Source organism: Limulus polyphemus, unplaced genomic scaffold, assembly GCF_000517525.1.
Source record: "Limulus polyphemus unplaced genomic scaffold, Limulus_polyphemus-2.1.2 Scaffold5028, whole genome shotgun sequence".
NCBI classification, from domain to species: Eukaryota; Metazoa; Arthropoda; class Merostomata; order Xiphosura; family Limulidae; genus Limulus; species Limulus polyphemus.
The window spans coordinates 41,151-61,460 of NW_013670638.1; the positions used below are offsets into that span (position 1 = coordinate 41,151).

Sequence of the window (20,310 nt, forward strand, 5' to 3'; positions counted from 1 at the left end):
AAATCAACATTTCGATGGTGAACAAATTATTTTTCAACTTATTGTTGCCTTTTTTAATTTTTTCCATGTAAAAAAAACAAGTAAAAATTTCACTATATCTTCTAAAGTGTAAGTTTTATTAAGATCATAAATAATATTCAACGTTAAACTGGTACACTGTGTACCAGTTTAACGTTGAATATTATTTATGATTTTAACTTTATACACAAGTGCCAAAATACTATAATTAAGTGTACGTTTTATATTTTATAAATAGTTAATTTTGTTGTAACTGAAGCATTTCTATTGACACGCATTGATCAAGAAATAATTGTTTTATTCAACTACTTTTGCTCTGGTCTTCACTTCTGTTTAGATGTTATGCATTTTAATGTAAATCTGGGTTAAATAGCCAATCATGAACCTGTAGGAAATCATGTCAGGCGAACACTTTGATAAAAAAAATCAACATTTAAGAAAAAAATTATTTGGTCATTTTTAGATTAAAAATTAATAGTGAATTTAATACTGTAATTGACAGATTTATATAATATTTTCAAGAAAGTATATCGCAAAATGTTTTTCATTTTCTGACAGTTCAACTTCAGATTCTTTCTAGTGAAGATATTTTGTTATTATGATGATCTCGACGTGCATTGGAGAAATTTTTTAAATTAAGTTATAAATGGACGTTGTTATTCAAAATTGGCCTAACCCACAAATCATAAATTTGAGTAGATTACCAAAATATTTTGTTATCTTTTAAGAAATTGGTTAGGAATACCAAATGTGTGTTCTGACTTCAATCAATGGGGACCACTGTTATGTGTTAGGATATAACGTTTTCACAACAGTAAACTGTTCATTATTATTCAAAAAAAGGACAATTAGTGGCTTGGGTCATTTTTGCTTAACGTAGATTTCCAGTTTCTGTTATTTTTTAAAAAATGTCAAGAAAGATAATGATAAAAAAAAATTGTAAATTGAATACATTCTTGTAGACTTATTCACACAAAACAACTGCTGAAACAAGTATTTTTGTTCTAGCCATTAGTTCTTATTGTTGTTTCACTCGAGGTAAATGGAGGTAAGGTTAGTCCTTCTCAGTACAGAAGTCCAGCTCTCCATCAAAGCCATCTACATAATTAGTGATGTTCACATCTTGAAGGTTCATATTTATGCAAGTTATTGTAATTCAAGCACTAGCTGTTGGTTGCTACATGAGTATAGTGACATCTGTACTATCACTCTTTACCTCATGAATGTGTAGCAACTAATGTTAAATATTTACAATGAGAAGTGTTATTTACCATGCAGAAGGCAAAACTATTTTGCGCATTTTGTTTTATGACCTTACATCTTGCTGGAATGTGTCATGCGATTTTTTTTCAGTCGCCAATCAGTATTGGTTTGTAGACCAAAAACAATGGTTAGTCGTGTTAGGGTTAAAGATGTTCCAGGGTGTAATAATAATTTTCAAAGGATAAAAAGGTGCTATGCACACTTTGGTGTCACATGACACCCTTTTACACCAGAAAAGTGAACAAATGAGATGAGAAACGTCTATCTACATGTACATGTAATTACAGAACATTCAATACCTTACCGTTATCATTTTGGAAAAGTTATTCTGCAAAAATGATTTAACCCACATAGATCATTTTTACGTAACTGAAACTCTAATCCACATAGATCATTTTTACGTAACTGAAACTCTAACCCACTTTGATCATTTTTTACGTAACTGAAACTCTAACCCACATAGATCATTTTTAGTAACTGAAATTTTTGGTAGCACGAGTGTGAGTTGGAATTTTTCCAACCTGTAGGAACAGTCTAAAGGGATTTGGTTTAGATAATTTTTCACAAGAAAGACTACCGTTTATTTAGTACAGAAAATATGAAATACTATTTTTTGGATTTTGTGGGTTAGGTCACTTTTGCATGTTTTAACAATGTCCAAATGTGGTATGTAGTATCGACATTGTAGTATCGACATCTGATAGATGTTTTAACAATGTCCAAATGTGGTATGTAGTATCGACATGTCATTTTATACCACATTTGGACATTGTTAAAACATCTATCAGAAGTTAGAGATAACATCCAATATTCCTAGTAACTTCTCACATTTTTATACTCATTCATAAGGTTAACGTAATTTTATTCCATATTTTTTTGTAAACCTTCACTTGCTTTTAGTTTTGAAAAGTTTATTAGTGGTTGAATTGTGTTTGTTAACATAATAAGGGAACAACTTTAAGAAGTGTATAAGATAGATAATAATGACTAGTATAATTTCTCTATTCCAGATGGATCTGCTGTCTCTGTTTCCTTTGGATTTGCTGTATCTTGTATATGGTTTTAATGCTTTGTTTCGGTTTCCCAGAATGTTGAAGGTGATGTAAAAATGAACAGTTTTTTAGTATAAGGTTAAAAAATAACTGTTGTTTGTATGTATGTGTCTTAAAATTTTAATGTTTATATTAAATGGAGCAATTTTTCTGACGTGGTTGATTTTATAATATTCGTAAAACTTTTCTTTAATAAAATATTATTATTATTATTTTTTAATATTTATTAATCTATTTGTAACAAAAATTCTGGTTTATATGACTTTCCTCTTTGTAATTTATAAATTCATTAGCAGTGTGTCTCTGTAATTAAATAACCCCCTGAACTGGATGATTAGATGTTTTATTATAATGGATTCTTTATTATTTCTGATTGGTTAAAATAGTCGAAAACTCATATATAACTTATTTTAACCCTACAGTATTACCAATAGGCTTTATAGATTTAAAATATGTCTATTGGATGCCCATTAAATACCTCAAGCCACAGAATCAACTTATTAGAGCATTACATGATTTGTGTAAGCAATCTGCATTGTGCATGATTTGTGTACGTAATCTGCATCGTGCATGATTTGTGTACGCAATCTGCATTATGGCTTTCTGTCAACAATACAGAATATTTTTTGTATTTTAATTTTCCTTTAGTTTTCAGTGATACAAGAGCAAATAATGGTTAATGTATCTGACAATTTCTAAGGTACATGTATAACTGAATTGAAACTCATCACCAAATATGTTTGCCCTTTCTCTGTTGGGGGCATTATAATATGATGATCAATCCCACTGTTGTTTGGCAAAGATTAGTCCAAGAGTTGGCAGTGTTGACTAGATGCATTCTCTCTTGTCTATCATTTCAAAAGTAGGGACGGCTAGTGCAGATAACCATTGACTAGCTTTGTAGAAAATTCAACAAATAAAACATGCACAAATGAGTGTGACAGAAGAATAAGAAATGTTTGACGATGTAGAAATAATACATAATAGATGGGGCTAAAATTAATACATATTCCAAAAAAAAATGGGAAAATACCTTAGAAAATATATATATTTTTTTTTTATCAGCCAGTAGCTAAAATATAAAGATGTATCGTATAAGAATATAAATTTGTTTTTTTTAATTCATACAGGTTCAGACTTTCTGGGAATTTTTCAACAGAATGGATGCTGTGGCTAAATCTCCATATGTTGTCAGGTAGATAGGTAATCATTTTGGTGTACCCTAATGAAATTATAATTTTTTGTTTTAACCTTGTAATGAATTAGAAGTAAACTAAATGATATTTAAAGTTTCTTTCAGTATGTCATACAAATGTTTGCTATACTTATGTGGAATATTTCGTTTTGTTTAGTTGCTACTGAATATCCAAAATACTGTTGAATGTTTTGCTTGTCTTTGCTCTAGAATCTTACGAACATTAATCTACATGATGTACCTCATCCACCTGAATGCCTGTGGCTATTATGCCATGTCTGTGTGGGAGGGGATTGGTTCCAATGATTGGGTGTTTCAAGGAGAAGGAAATGCGTATGTAATCAACAGTGTGTGAAAAAATTAATTTCTTTAAATGAAACTTTATGGTATTTAAATTGTTTTAGAATAGTGTAATGCATGATTTTTTTTTCCTTACTTTAAAATTATGTGAGAATGATAGCTTTGTGGAGTGTAAGGTGATGTTGAAACACTGTTTGATGCATCAGAAAAACATAAAATATTTAGCATGTTGCTTTAAAAACTTGCAAGTTTTACAGTGAGAGAATGCTTAAAGAAAGAAACTGTATGTGAAAAGAGTTTATAAAGACTAAACTCTAGAATAAATAAACAGATCTTAGAGTGCAATTATAAGAGTGAAGACTGTCTATTCTGTTCTAGGGTATTAATAATTTATGTGGGCTTTTCCAAAATGTACATTTATTGTCGGGGGCATCATTAGGAAAGAACAAAGGAAGTAATTGCGTGAGGCCTAAGTTGATAGGGTTTCATCACAAAAAATAATAACATGCTGTACTAAGGGCCCTGGAATAGGACTTTGCATGGGGCTCCACTAATGCTGCCCCTGTTTTGTGTTTACTGTTTTAAAGATATATTCCAGCTTTTCAGAAAAAAAATACTTGCATTGACATTGCTTAAAAGTCTGGGAAACTCTTATATTTAATAATTATTAAACCATATACGTTTAACTTACTGTGACACCAGTAAAAAATAGTCTTAGAATGTATTGAACTTATTAAGGGTATTATCAACTACTAAAGAAATATTATTTCTTGTCTCCAGGTATATTCGTTGTATGTATTTTGCCACCAAAACGGCAACATCTATTGGAAAAAATCCAAAACCTAAGAATGAATATGAATACATCTTCATGACATTCAGTTGGCTTACTGGTGTTTTTATATTTGCTTTCTTGATTGGGCAGGTAAAATTTTTATATTTTATAGAATTTGTAAAGTTTAGTTTTCTGATTGGTCAGGCAAAGTAAGTTTTTTCTTGCAGTTGTTTTATTTAGGTAGACAGCTATTTATGATGTATCATTCTCACTATACGGGACAGTTTATTATGAAAGAATGTTTTGAGTTGATTCAATAAAAATCCATGATACGTGAACATGATCTTGTGCTATAAAACCATTTTCTTAATTGAATATGAAATATTTGTATTGATATTGTTGCAAAACTGAGAAAAATATTGTTCATTTGAGGTACTTTTGGAAGGGTTGTGTGAAAAATATTGTTTATTTGAGGCATTATTGGAAGGGTTGTGTGAAAAATATTGTTTATTTGAGGCATTATTGGAAGGGAACTTGTGAAAAATATTGTTTATTTGAGGCATTATTGGAAGGGAACTTGGGAAAAATATTGTTTATTTGAGACATTATTGGAAGGGAACTTGTGAAAAATATTGTTTATTTGAGGCATTATTGGAAGGGAACTTGTGAAAAATATTGTTTATTTGAGGCATTATTGGAAGGGAACTTGTGAAAAATATTTTACATTTAAGATATTATTCTAAGGGGTGTGGGAAAAGTCTGAAATTGTTCAATGAGATCAGTAGATTTGGACTTCTAGTTTTAAAATAAGTCTAACGTATTTCACTAAGCCTTCTTTTTTGGCGGAGGGATTTGATTATGTAAAAAAAAAAAAAAAAAAGAAAGGAAATATTTTTCTATGGTTGCAGATTCGGGATATTGTTGCCACAGCAACACAGAACACCACTCAGTATCATCAGGTGATGGACCAAATGGTTCGATACATGAGGCACCTAAACCTACCCGAGAATCTACAATACAGAGTTAGACTGTGGTTAAATCACACGTGGGAACAACAGAAAACACTACGTAAGCTAGTCTGTAATATCTTTAGCCAAAAAATATGGGTATGGCTTTAACTGTTTATTTATTCATCTCTTACTCCCCCTATCTTTTTCACAGTTTTAAAATTCTGAGTTTTTGGTGGGTAACCGTAAGGAAAATGGATTTTGTTTTATATATTTGTTTGCTCTTTCAACTGATAGGAATATTTTCTATGTTAATTTTTTTTTTCATTAGTACATTTGAGGTCTTTAATAAATCCTAAATGTGAAGTATTGGTTAAAATTAGCATCGCTTAGTCCAAGAATCACTATTAATTTTCCAAGATGTTTAAATTACACAAAGATTTAGAATAACTTTTCCAAGAACTCTTTTTGCAAATTTGATCAGTTTTGATATTTCTTGCAAGCGTATATAAAGTTAAAATAGATTTTATGCTTTTGGTACTTTATTAATATAGGTATTTGCTGAAGACAAATTTAAGGTCAGTAAAAACTAAAAAATATCTAACCTCTTTTCAGGCATTAAGTCTTTTGATTGTTTCTCTTTAAGGTCATAAAATTATATCTCTCATCAGAAACAAACTGGTTATCAAGTCTGGTTTACAACATAAACTATCATTTTCATCTCTATGATAAAACAAACGTTACGAGTTCGTTGTTTTCTAACTTTATCTATGTAAAGAAAGGTATGTATGTATGCATATTAGCAGGACAGGTACGTATGTGTGTATGCATATTAGCAGGACAGGGTATGTATGTATGCATATTAGCAGGACAGGTATGTATGTATGCATATTAGCAGGACAGGTATGTATGTGTATGCATATTAGCAGGACAGGTATGTATGTATGTATGCATATTAGCAGGACAGGTATGTATGTATGTATATTAGCAGGACAGGTATGTATGTATGCATATTAGCAGGACAGGTATGTGTGTATGCATATTAGCAGGACAGATATGTATGTATGCATATTAGCAGGACAGATATGCTTGTGTGTGTGTACAGAATTGAATGAAATTTTGTCCATTTCAGATGAAAGCAAAATTTTGGATTCCTTACCCATGAAGATGAAAACAGATGTGGCTATCAATGTCCATTACAACACTTTAGTTAAGGTTCAGCTTTTTAAGGTAATTTAGGTTTTTTGCAAAACCATTTTGAGGAAATATATATTTTTTGGTGATATACTTTCATACTTTCAATAGTTACTACAATATCATACAAGGATACAAAAGGATTTTAATTTTTTGTACTAATGCTAAGTTATTTTATCCTAACATGTCCCAGATAACAGTGTCAATTGCTAGTGCAAAAGAAATAGTTAAATCTGATTATTAAAAGACCCCCTAACATACAGTATGATTTTGTTACTCTCAGCTTTCAGTCTGTTTCTCCTACAGATCAGTTGTCCACCCAGTGTAGGTAAAACCCATTTAAATAGATCACATAGACATCATCTATGGATTAATCAAACCCTTTGTTCTTTAAACAGTGGTGTAGTAACTGCCCTCGCATACCCTGAAGTGTGGGGGAGCCCATGCCAGATAGAGGCCCATAACACTATAATAAATTGGATATGAAGGAGGCCCCATGGGTTATTCAAACCCTTTGTTCTTCAATACTTTTAAAAACCTGTATTTTCCATATATAACATTCGTAAAATATTTTAGATTTCTGTGTGTGTGTAATGGAAATACTTGTGGAACTGCATAAAGGAGTCACAAATGGGTAATAGCAACTAGATGATGAATGTATTAATGATCCAAGATTTTAACACGGAAAATACAAAAGTGAATAATTTGTCAGTTGCACTAGGAATCTGTGTAAAAGATCTTTGCTTTACACAGTATCAAACATTTTTATCATTCATTCAAGTTGTTTCGTTGCCTTTTGACTTTCTCAGATTTTTAAATAAACTTATACAACCTTAATAATGTTCATACAGGATATTTGTGCAGGCCAAGCAATGGTTGTGGGTATTCTGTTGTTATCATTATTGTTTGCTTAGGATATTTGTCTTACTGGAAGATGAATTGTGGGGAAATGGCATGACAGATCAGAATCTACCTGTACCTATCAGCAGTCAGAGTGTTATCACTTTAGTATAGCTCAGCAACATTATTGCTTGAGATGCAGCCCCTAACTTGTACTGACACCTCATCAAGCTTCACTGTAGATATTTTATATGGACTACGTTACAGTTATCCTCTTTACCACAGAAAAAAAACCATCATTGTTTGTTGAAAATTCAAACTTGGATTCAACTGTAAAGAGTGCCTGTCTCCAGCCTTGCTTATTCTGGTTTGTGGCGCATGGCCCATTTCAACATCTAGGTTTGGTTATCTCGACAGCAGCGGTTTTCGAGCAGCTACGCATCCACTGAGACCACTTCGTGCCAATGAGAACCTAACTATTCTTGAGGTAACATTCAAACCTGTATTTACAGCATGGTTGTTGGCAAGATCTTTACTCAACATACCATAAGATATTTACCATCACTTTTGGAATGTTGGTTTTCTACCTTGACCATTTCTGTTATTAATAGTGCCCGTTTCATTCTGTACTCTTCAAGGTTTTGTATACAGCTACTGAAACATGGAATCTTGCCACATTGTTTTATGTGGAATATCCTTGATCAGCAGAAACATTAGATTCCTACATACTTATCAAGTAGTATTTCAAACCTGGGTCATACTGTTACTACTGGGCATAGTATTACTGACTATACTGTTATAGGCTTTATACTGGTGTGGCATGGTTTCATTAGTTGGATGATATTAAATCACTGTATAAATTATCCACAGGTAACTGTGCTGTGGTGCACTTAATTTTCACACAATAAAGAGTTGACATTCCCATATAATTTGCCTTTTATACCCTTTTTCTTATCTGTTTCCATTATTATTTCAATATTGTAAATATATATATTTACTTATTTTTGATGTTGTTGGTTTTAGAATGTTTTTAGGGGGCTGGGGATTTTAAAGTTTTTAATTTTTCAATGTTGAACTGTATTTAGTTACAACTAATTGATTTTCATGGTTCCATTTCTGATCAACCAAAAAAATAAGAGATCTAAGTTATCCAATATGTTTGTGGTTCCTAAAGATTTGTACATGACAGATATGCAAATTGTATTTTTTCTGGAGAAAATAATTCTACAGGAATATATCAGTAAAGCCTAGGACTTGGAAACCTTGTAATTAAACCACAATTAAGGAAATCTTGTATGTTTTTCGAAAGGTTGATTTTCCTTCATCAGGAAGAAGTCTGAGAACAAAGGTTGATTGTTCTTCATGAGAAGTAATTTTGAAGAAACAAACCTACAAGTTTCTTTAATTGTGATTAAAACCTGAAAGATTTTGTACAGAGTAAAATTAGGATAATTTTATCTTAATTAACAACTTAAAGACTGTTTGATGTGCTTGAAGCTTTAGGGGAGAACATTATTATGGTATGTATCATGCTGTAAAACAAACCACAGAAATAAAGTAACATTTTCTTTGTTTATTAACAGGATGAACTTCATATTTCAGAAATCTGACCAACATTAATATAAGAAATATTATGCAAATTAAGGTTAAGTTCAGTAAAAGTTTTGATTTTCTATTTAAAACTAAGTAATGGGTATCAATGAGAAATTTAACAATTGATTATAAGAACCAATCCAAGCATCTCTATTAAATAAAAATATTTTACAAATGATGCTATTGTTTGTTAGAAACATCATTGATGATTTGCTTATGTCTTTCACTCTAGTCCTAAAGTTACCCATGTTATGAACTTTGAACGTGTTGAATTACAGTTCATTTTTGTAATTCTGTCTGTGATTTTTATAAGATGTTTTCCAACAGAACTGTGATAAAGCTCTCCTGAGAGACCTAGTTTTGAAATTACGACCAGTTTTATTTCTTCCAGGAGACAACATTTGTAGAAAGGTGAGAAGCTATAATGTAACTTCATAATTAAAGCCCTATATATATATATATATTAGAATATATGTTATCCTTGACAATGTTTCTTGGTGCTATTGGAAACTAAAAGACCATTGAAAAACTAGAAAAGATGAGATTAATTAAATAATGTCATAGAAGCATGTCTCTAGGTTAACTAACACCCAGAGTAATGAGAACAGTTAAAAGTTCAACTAAAATCCAGTATTAATGAGGATGTCTGAAGTTGTAGTAATAAAATAGAACTAAATCCCTGTAGTAATGAGAACAAATGAAATAGAACTAAATCCCTGTAGTAATAAAATAGAACTAAATCCCTGTAGTAATGAGAACAAATGAAATAGAACTAAATCCCTGTAGTAATAAAATAGAACTAAATCCCTGTAGTAATGAGAACAAATGAGATAGAACTAAATCCCTGTAGTAATAAATTAGAACTAAATCCTTTTAGTAATGAGAACAAATGAAATAGAGATAAATCCCTGTAGTAATAAAATAGAACTAAATCCCTTTAGTAATGAGAATAAATGAAATAGATATAAATCCCTGTAGTAATGAGAACAAATGAAATAGAGATAAATCCCTGTAGTAATGAGAACAAATGAAACAGAACTAAATCCCTGTAGTAATAAAATAGAACTAAATCCCTGTAGTAATGAGTACAAATGAAATAGAACTAAATCTGTAGTAATAAAATAGAACTAAATCCCTTTAGTAATGAGAACAAATGAAATAGAACTAAATCCCTTTAGTAATGAGAACAAATGAAATAGAGATAAATCCCTTTAGTAATGAGAACAAATGAAATAGAGATAAATCCCTGTAGTAATGAGAACAAATGAAATAAATAAATCCCTGTAGTGATGAAGATGGCTAAATCAGAAGTAAAACCCAGTAGTAATATGAAACAGAACTAAAACAGTAGATAAGAGGATGGCTATCAGATAATTCCAACACATCGATACGATGATGACTGACACAGAACTAAGGTGTAATAGATATGAGTCTGGAGATATAAACGTGTAATAGGTATGAGTTTGGTACTATAAATGTGTAATAGATATGAGTCTGGTACTATAAACGTGTAATAGATATGAGTCTGGAGATATAAACGTGTAATAGGTATGAGTCTGGTACTATAAATGTGTAATAGATATGAGTCTGGTACTATAAACGTGTAATAGGTATGAGTTTGGAGATATAAACGTGTAATAGGTATGAGTCTGGTACTATAAACGTGTAATAGATATGAGTCTGGAGATATAAACGTGTAATAGGTATGAGTTTGGTACTATAAACATGTAATTAATATGAGTCCTTTCACTGTACACTGATAAATTCACTACAGCTGGCATTAGGGTAGAGAAATTAACAGATAAAACATAAAGGTTGACTAAAAAGAATCTGATATTCATTTAGGAGGTTCTAAGGGCTAATGCAAAGAAAATGGGAAAACTGTAAGGTTAAAACAATTATTTTTTAGTCTTAGCATGAAAATCGCCTTTCACCCAGACTCTTAAGTTACTGTGTTTTTCTGTGTGAATTAGGTTATTTATATCTGTGATATAGGTTTTTGCATCATTGGGTTATGAAAAATATATTTTTCCTTCACAGCTTTTTAATTTTCAATTTGTCTTACGAAATACATTTTTCTGACTTGTTCAGATGTTACCAAACAATTGTATATAAACAGTATGTTGTTTATCAGGGAGAACTAGGAAAAGAAATGTACATTGTGAACAAGGGGCTAGTACAGGTGATGGGAGGAGAGGAAGGAGACGTGGTTTTGGCTACTTTATCGGAGGGCAGCGTTTTCGGTGAAATCAGGCAAGATTCTAAAACCAAGTTTAATTTTCCTTAACTCTTATACCTAATTAAGAATACTGAGTAATATAAATATTTTTTTAAGCTAATATATGCAGCCTAGCTATAATTAAATAGACACCCTTGAAAAAAAAAACTTACTATTTCCATGATGTCACATACAAGTTAACATATAAATACAGGTATAGAAAGACCACAGAATATACTAAAATAAAAGGATCCAAGGAATTAACCATGTTTTCATGAGGTTGCATAATTGGATGATAGGAGGGCAAAGTCGGCAAGAAATTGCAGGTCACTTGCAATACCATTGTCCACAGTTTGTGTTTAGTTCAAAGCCACATTGGGCTATCTGCTGTGGGCACAGTAGGGAATCAAACACCAGATTTTAGCAATGTAAATATGTAGACTTACTTCTATCCCATTGGGGTACTTGTTAATAGGGTGATAATGTAGTTCCAGTCACAACAAGAGTTTCTGCATTACATGGACACCCAAAACCAAGAGAACCAACTCTTTATACTGTCTGGAGAATGATCCACATCAAACACCCAGTACTGTTGCAGGACAGGTGCAAGTGTACCATCAGAAGTTAGCTTCATATCATGGACTACAGTGGAAGAGTGGATAGACAAAAGCCACTCTGGGCAACATCGTATGTCCACAGCAGTGTTACACATCAGAAGTTAGCTTCGTATCATGGACTACAGTGGAAGAGTGGATAGACAAAAGCCACTCTGGGCAACATCGTATGTCCACAGCAGTGTTACACATCAGAAGTTAGCTTCGTATCATGGACTACAGTGGAAGAGTGGATAGACAAAAGCCACTCTGGGCAACATCCTATGTCCACAGCAGTGTTACACATCAGAAGTTATCTTTGTATCATGGACTACAGTGGAAGAGTGGATAGACAAAAGCCACTCTGGACAACATCGTATGTCCACAGCAGTGTTACACATCAGAAGTTATCTTTGTATCATGGACTACAGTGGAAGAGTGGCTAGACAAAAGCCACTCTGGGCAACATCGTATGTCCACAGCAGTGTTACACATCAGAAGTTATCTTCATATCATGGACTACAATGGAAGAGTGGATAGACAAAAGCCACTCTGGGCAACATCGTATGTCTACAGCAGTGTTACACATCAGAAGTTATCTTCATATCATGGACTACAATGGAAGAGTGGATAGACAAAAGCCACTCTGGGCAACATCGTATGTCCACAGCAGTGAGAATCTCGTGCCCTGTCACACATCCCTACTTTTGGACACTAATTATTTCCAAATAGCCGAGATTTGCACAATAGTAGGTGCACGTAGCTGATTTATCAACAGTCCTCCCAAAAACATTCACTGAACCATCTGCAAGCAACACTAAAATACACCAACATTTCTGTTGTAGTGTACGTTGCAGAATGGTACGAATGTCGGAGCATTACCACTTTCCCATGGCTAGGCCAGCTGCAAGATATGAAACCTATTGAGCATGTTTGGTCCAATATTCTTCATTTCCTGCGAAAGCATCCCAAACAATTAATTTCCAGGGACACCCTCATCCAAGTTCTTAACTAGGAATAGGGGGCAATCCCATAGTCCCAGATTTCAGATCTTGTAACCAATGTGTTCCTACCTTAGATATTGCACTGGGCAGACCTACTATTAGTAATTATGAGCCCTTTGTTTCACGTTTGCTTATTTGATAAAATGGGAATCTGTTTACTTATTAACAGACTGTGTATATATCATATCTTACAGCTAGCGTTGGTAGAGAAAAAATCCTGAGTTGTTCTTAACTACTATCCATTCATAAGCTTTAAAAGTTTATTGAATATATATCTTTTTCAATTATTTTCTTGTAATTTACAGAACATATCAGAGTTCTGCTGCTCTCTAATGATGTAGCTTTAAAAAGACTACTCTTTTGTTCCAGTTTATCATAAAGATAATTTCAGTCCTGATGAAGCTGTTGCTTTATCTGTCAAAAACTTCAGTCTGCACTGTGAACTTTAAACTCTAATTATTCTTCAAACACACTTCAGCAATGGATCTTTGTAGTGAAACATATTTCTTGTCTATTTTTATACAAGTAATGGGTCTTTCTCAAGTACTTATAAACATTTCTGGCATGATCAATGTCATTATAAATTTATGAATGTTATAAACTTTTGATAGTCATTATCAAGCAGGCGGTAGCACTACCTTTGTCGAAATGTCATTTAAAATATTTCTTCAATAGGTCAAACTTTACAATACTATACAGTGTTATATTTTATAACATTATCTATGTAATGACCGAGTCACAAGCTCTGGGAATGTCTGTAAATATCATAGCAAAAAGTTTGAATTTCTTGTTCTTCTTCTTTCTTTTGCTTCATTCTTATCACATGATAACTCGAAAACCAAAACAATGGTGTCAACCAATTTCACTGAGGTGATGTAGTTTCAAACGGAGTATCCGCTTTTATAAGTATTGTTAATAACTAGTAGTAATTTAAAAAAATCATAATTCTAGTGTAAACGATGTTATCATTACCCCTTGAAGATAGCTTTCTTACAGAAATTTGGTGTTCCTTTAAAAAGCTTAAGGACAGGGTGAAACAGAAATTACCAAGCACTAATAGATGAACAATAAATATTACAGTTGAAACCTCATTGTATTTAGAACTTGTGATAGCTATATGTTAATTCTTGCCTGTGCTATTATGTAGGGATGCTGCAAATGCCATCCCTACTATCTTGTTTGCATTCCTTTTGGAGGATTGATATGAACGATCCCCACATTTACTTCCTTTTTTGAAATATTTATTAAGGTAATAACCAAGCATTTATATATACATTTAATGATTCTACTGTGTTGTAGTCTTTTAGGTATTCCAGGATGTAATCGGAGAACCGCAGATGTGCGCTCTAAGGGCTTTTCCAATTTGTTTGTTCTGGGAAAAGCTGATTTGTGGGATGCTTTAGAACACTATCCAGATGCCCAAGCTATACTGAAGAAGAAGGCCCAGTAAGACCTAAAATCTATTTCTGTTTTTAAAGCTTCAATTTATTTTAAAATATTATAACATCTGTTAATAACATATGCCACATTGCGTGTATGGCCATGATAAACTGTGAAATAATTCATCCAAAAGTTCTTCTTACAGGACACTAATTAAACAGAATGAAGACAGAGAGAAACTGGCCAGTGGCAGCCGTAAAAAGATAGAAGCAGAAACAATTATCAGGGATCCCTCTCGTACACCCACACCTCGTCTCCTGAAAACTGTTCTGGAGGTAAGACATCTAATACCTCCACTTAATTGTCTCTTTATATTTCAGGCCTTTGATAATAGAGGGCAAACAATACAAACTGCAATGTACAACAACACATTTATGCCATATTTCATCCCTCTGTCAAATGATCGTTATCTCCAGGCTTATATCCTATATTCATCTAACTCTAGAGTGGTTTTAAAAGGACAGTCCTTCTACGTTTCTTGTCTACTTTAGAATAAAAAACAGTATATAAAACAAATACCTATTTATGGCAAACAACAGTGGATGTTAAGTACTAAAATATAAAATAGTGACAAAAACCCACCAAAAATACCAAACTCCTTTAGATGCTGATGATTTCCAGGAGGCTTTAAATTAATGAAGTTCAAGTACAAAACATTATTCCTTTACATGTTTTATTTAATAAATGCTAGAACATTTGTATAAACATAAGATTTGGCACACTGGTACTTTTGGAATGTTGCACTGTGCCTTTGATTACAGAGTAGCAGAGAAAGTAGGCTTAACTCTATGTTTATGGGAGTGTACCCAAGTATCCTCTCACATAATCAACAAAACAGCACGAGTATAAAAAAAACAAACACTTTTTCGAACTTGTAGGTTTCAAATTTCATTTGCATAACCCCTAGAACTTCCAAAGTGAGTATCAAAAGCACTTTTGAATTTAAATTAAATGTGTATATATATATTTCACTTTCTCTATGATATTACTAACTGCAGCTATTATTGTGAACTTGTAACATATAGACTATAGTATGTTACACTGAAATGTTTAAAATGAAAACATAGGATAAATGTACGTACCTTTAAATATTTTGTGAAATAATTTTAAGACATATTCATCGTTTTTTGCATGTCTTTACATTTTCACATATAAGTTATTTTAATAATTTGTTATCTTTTCCTGTCCTTTAGCACTGTTATTTATTGCAACACACGTCAATGGACATCCCCAGCCAACAATATTACCGTCTAGTGGGCAGAGAAACTTTAGCCCTTGCAAACTGAGCATGCATTGGCTTATATAAAAATAAAATTATTAAACCTTTCAAATATGCACCTTAAAACATAAAAAAACACATAATTAAGTAAAATATAAAAGTAAAACCTAAATATAATGCAACTGTCCGTCTACCAGTCCGTATTTCAATGTGAGAAATAATGCTAAGGTGGTGAGGACAAAGCAGCAACAATGCTGAGAGCATTTTGACTAATTTTTTGCACCAATTTTAAAATAACAATTAAGAGAACTACTTAAAGAAAGCACTCTTTCCATTTGTTATAAACATCTAGCTCGATTAAGTATAACTGACTGAGAAAACGCAACTCTATGTGTAGAAAGAGGGCGTGGTATATGTCAAGAGTTCAGAGATTTGTTTCTCCTTTCTACAAATGTGTCCTAAGGAACTTGAAAGATAAATATGTAAACAGAGCAATTAATGTAGATTCTTTCTATATATGGCAGGTTAGCGTGAGTCAAGAAGTGTTCAAACTACAAAGACACAAAAATTTTCATTTTGTGAACTTGCAGATCATGAGAGAATAAAACAAAACTTTAAGAATTTTTTTCAAGGTTTCTTTTGAAATAAAAGAATTAAAACTTTGAACTATAATTTAATTTTGATGCTAATTTCATTAACAAACATTCATCATAAAATAGTGTAATTAAATTTTAAATGTAACTAAGTAAAATCTTGTGACGTGCGCAAAAAAGGGTCACCATAAGAAAGGGGTTAACTGAATCACCACTGTGTATGGAGATATATCAAGAAATATCAGCTCGTTTCTTATTTTGATAAATATTTTTATTAGAATGAAAGAAATCATCATAGAAAAAATTAATTCATGATGTTTTCTGAAATTCTTATTACAAAGCCAATGAAACTATTTGAAGAACAGTTTATTTTTCTTTCAGATGTGGGCTATATAAAAGTTAAATAGTTACACAACACAAAGAAATATTTCTTTATTGATTGAATTTGCACAAATCTACATGAGGGCTATCTATACTAGTTGTCTTTAATTTTGAATTGTTAAGCTAGATGGAATGCAGCTATTCAACCCCACCCAATGCTAACTCTTGTCTGACTGAATAGTAAAATGTGACCATCACTCTTATAACATAAAGGGTTAAATAGCATTTTGTTTTCTTTTCTGTAACAAGACAAGAACCAAAGAACCTCAATCCTTTATTTTTAGGCTTATCAAGACAAGTAAAGAAAAGACTGTCAATAATTTATTCCAGGTGTTAAAGTCATTGCCAGTCATCACTGTCGCGTCAAAACTGGGTATAACCAATAGACAAGCTTTACAAATTTACAGATTGGGGGTTTTGACACCAAAAAAATTGGGTCCCGTGACTTGCAAGGTTTCAATAATGTGACAAACGTACCATTTGTAATTGGAAGATTCGTACGTGGTTTTGACAGAATGAGGAGCGACACGTTCCTGGGACATTTCCACATAAATCATGAAAAAAGACTTGCTTGATTTTGATATGAGAGTGATAACATTCTGACTTACCACAACTAGTTTCACCTGTCTTTAACTCTTAGGTGTCTAATATTGTAAAGCCTTGTTTTTAGTAAAAAAAGGTCTGGTCTCAAATCGTCTCTTCACCGGCCAAAGAATAAGTGAAATATAAAGGTAGTTTTTCATACAAGTTGTTTTTGTTGTGCTTGTAAGTTTGTATTTAACAACAGTACTATTACAGACTCCTATTTTTTATTACTGATTCATCGTAGTTTTGAAACAGGTTTTTTGGACACATCTTCAGGGGCTCGTCCACAGACGGCACATCAAAATCTAGAATTTAGAATGCTATGATAAACTGAAGCATCAAAGATCCTATTAAATCTTGTTTCGTACTTTCTCGTCATAATAAAGAATAATATTTTGATTTGTAAAATTGTGTTCAATCCTTTTTCCATGGTTGCTTGTAACGTAACTTTAAAACGTCTTATGAATAAGAAAAATTCTCAGTGAAGTCTAAATAAGATCCGTTTCAGAAAGAAATTTATACCATTTATAACATCTTGGCGATATTTGTTTGATGATTTGTACTTTGCTTTTAATTAATTAATTAATGTAATTAGTTTCTCTCCAATGAATATCTGTTTCTATTGGTTTTTAATATTTATTTAAATAATGGAATTTAAAAAAAATTATGTGATTATTTATGAAATTGATCTTAGTACAACAGAAGTAAAGAGGAAATGAAAAAAAAAAATTCTGGGCAAAAAAAAATAGAAATAAAAGAATAAAATTTATATATATATATGGTGGCATGAAAAAAATACACTTCTTGATGGGTGTTATGGATAATACAATAGTCTCACAGTAAGTGTTGGTTACTTACTCATAACAATTCCTGTTGTACTTCTATCCAGGTGGTCCATCCAAACTCCATGTGTGCTCAGCTGTTTAATAAGAAGAGGTCTTCTGCCCCAGTACTAATCGGTGACAGAAGTCAAAACAATTTACTCCCCTCTCCCCGGCTTCGGGCAAGCAGCGTGAGTGGAGTTGGTTATTTATCCCTGAACACAAAACAGGATGGATTTCTCAACTTGAAGATGCCATCATTATCCCAGAAAGATGATAAAGTATCTCTAGAAAACTTTCTGAACAAGACATCGGAGGATATTGCACCCAAAGCAATTAAGGAACTGTTACATAGAGTACCTACACTTCCTCACAAACCATCTACTCAATCAGAAGTGATAAGAAACTTAGAAACTGAAGAGAAGGTGATATGGGAAAGACTGTGTTCCCACGAAGATCTAATAAAATCATCAGCAGCATCATTGGATGAATTACCTATGATGGGAAAACCACCAACAGGTTCTGGTCTCGAACTCCAGCTTCCTTACAAACCAGCAGAAGCAAACTCATGTTTGAAAACTGAAGAAAAGTTGGCGAGGGAAGAGATGTGTTCCCATGGTAACTTAATAACATCCCCAGTCACACCAGTAGATGAACTCGTATTGATGGGAAAACCACCAACAGGTTCTGGTCTCAAACTCCAGCTTCCTTACAAACCAGCAGATCAGTCAGAAGCAAACTCATGTTTGAAAACTGAAGAAAAGTTGGCGAGGGAAGAGATGTGTTCCCATGGTAACTTAATAACATCCCCAGTAGATGAGCCACTTAATAATGGGTGTAATAGTTCTAATGCCAGCTCAGCTTCTGAGCAGTACAACATAGAAGAGGAAGATTTTTTGTCTTTCTCCGAGTACCATAAGTACAAACAGCTTCCTCAGCTACAACAATCTGGATTTTGTTCCACTGGATATTTCTTTGAGTCAGAGTTCAAGTGATGAAACTGTGTGTTAAGCTGTGTTGAACTTCGGGAAAAGTATTTGTCTGTTATGTGTTTATGCTAGTCAGTAGATTCTGTCGTTAAACACACAAATCTGTATGTTAGTACGAGGAGGTCATATTTCATTTAAAAACAAATTATCAGAAAACTTTAAATGTGGGAGGTCACAATTTCTCAGGATGTACACAAAAGCCCTTGCATATGAAATATTGTTAGATAATTTTTAAAAAATATGTTTAAAGCTCAAAAATTAATTACATGTAGCCATTATCATTTAAGTAAAAATCTCAATTTGAAAAAATAGGTAAGTGTGTCGCGGTAAGGTCATCATCCTCCCCCTCAACTGCGTTAGCATACACAATATACAAAGAGTTGATATAAAGTGAAACTAACCCTATGTATATGAATCTAAGAACTGTAAATAATAGAATAAAACATATACAAGGAAAGGACAGTTTGATTACAGGTTTACTTGGCTGGAAACTACAGGGTTCTAAAATAACTACCAAATTATTGTGGCCAAGTTATCCTATACATCTCTCTGTTCTTCTGTGGTAGTTCAAACACTGTATACAGTTTAAATAGATACATACTTTTTTAACACTTAGTCAGAGAAGCATATCAAATGAATATGGTCTGTTCATGCAGGTAGCTCCACCTGTTATCAGCAAATATAAGTAATGATGCTGGTTTTGGAAGATCTGATGTACTGCGAGTGTTTTTTTTTTCGATATAAAAATTCATACGTAACATTTTCCAACAGTAAATTTTGTAGAATATCGTGTGTTCATAATTCAAATTTGGAGCGTGTTTATTTTGTACTCTAGAACTAAGAATGAAATATTGTCATAAGTAAATTAAGATGTTTTCTGTTCGGTTTACTTAACTACAGACAAACTATTTTTTAATGATTGATGTAGTCAACAAAGTGTTGTTAATTTGTTTGTAAACTCTACTTACTTCACTTATATAAGACTTTGACATGTGTTAAACAACAGAACTGTTATTTTCATCTCGAAATAACACCATGATATATTAAATGTTGTCATGAGTGAGTGTTAGGAAGTACAGTAAATTATAATGTAAAATATTAGTCACAGGAATATGTAGTTGTGTTTTGTTTAAAGAACAGTTTAACGTGGAAAGATATGTGATAATCAGAAAAGTTGCAGTTCTGAATTGGTAAAGGTAAGATTTAGTGTAAAAAAAAGTTTTTATTATAAAAATGAGTCTAAAATTATTTTGAGTATTAATGGCAAAATATACAGATTCATGTTAGGCTCAT

At 32.3% G+C, this 20,310-nt stretch overlaps 1 protein-coding gene across 3 annotated transcripts in view; it reads left to right on the top strand.

The window, feature by feature from the left end:
- Positions 1–20,310, top strand: part of LOC106472029 (cyclic nucleotide-gated cation channel beta-3-like) — a 58,771-nt gene extending 38,461 nt beyond the window's left edge. For 2 of the 3 annotated variants that reach the window (XM_022400632.1, XM_022400634.1), the window contains 11 exons: positions 2,292–2,378; positions 3,464–3,528; positions 3,739–3,861; positions 4,609–4,750; positions 5,509–5,668; positions 6,680–6,777; positions 9,502–9,585; positions 11,309–11,427; positions 14,289–14,435; positions 14,575–14,704; positions 18,097–20,310. In XM_022400632.1, coding sequence (XP_022256340.1) covers positions 2,292–2,378; positions 3,464–3,528; positions 3,739–3,861; positions 4,609–4,750; positions 5,509–5,668; positions 6,680–6,777; positions 9,502–9,585; positions 11,309–11,427; positions 14,289–14,435; positions 14,575–14,704; positions 18,097–19,023 — 2,082 coding nt within the window. In that variant the 3' untranslated portion in view covers positions 19,024–20,310. The remainder of the gene's footprint in view (positions 1–2,291; positions 2,379–3,463; positions 3,529–3,738; positions 3,862–4,608; positions 4,751–5,508; positions 5,669–6,679; positions 6,778–9,501; positions 9,586–11,308; positions 11,428–14,288; positions 14,436–14,574; positions 14,705–18,096) is intronic. The other variant, XM_022400633.1, reaches the window with a different exon arrangement.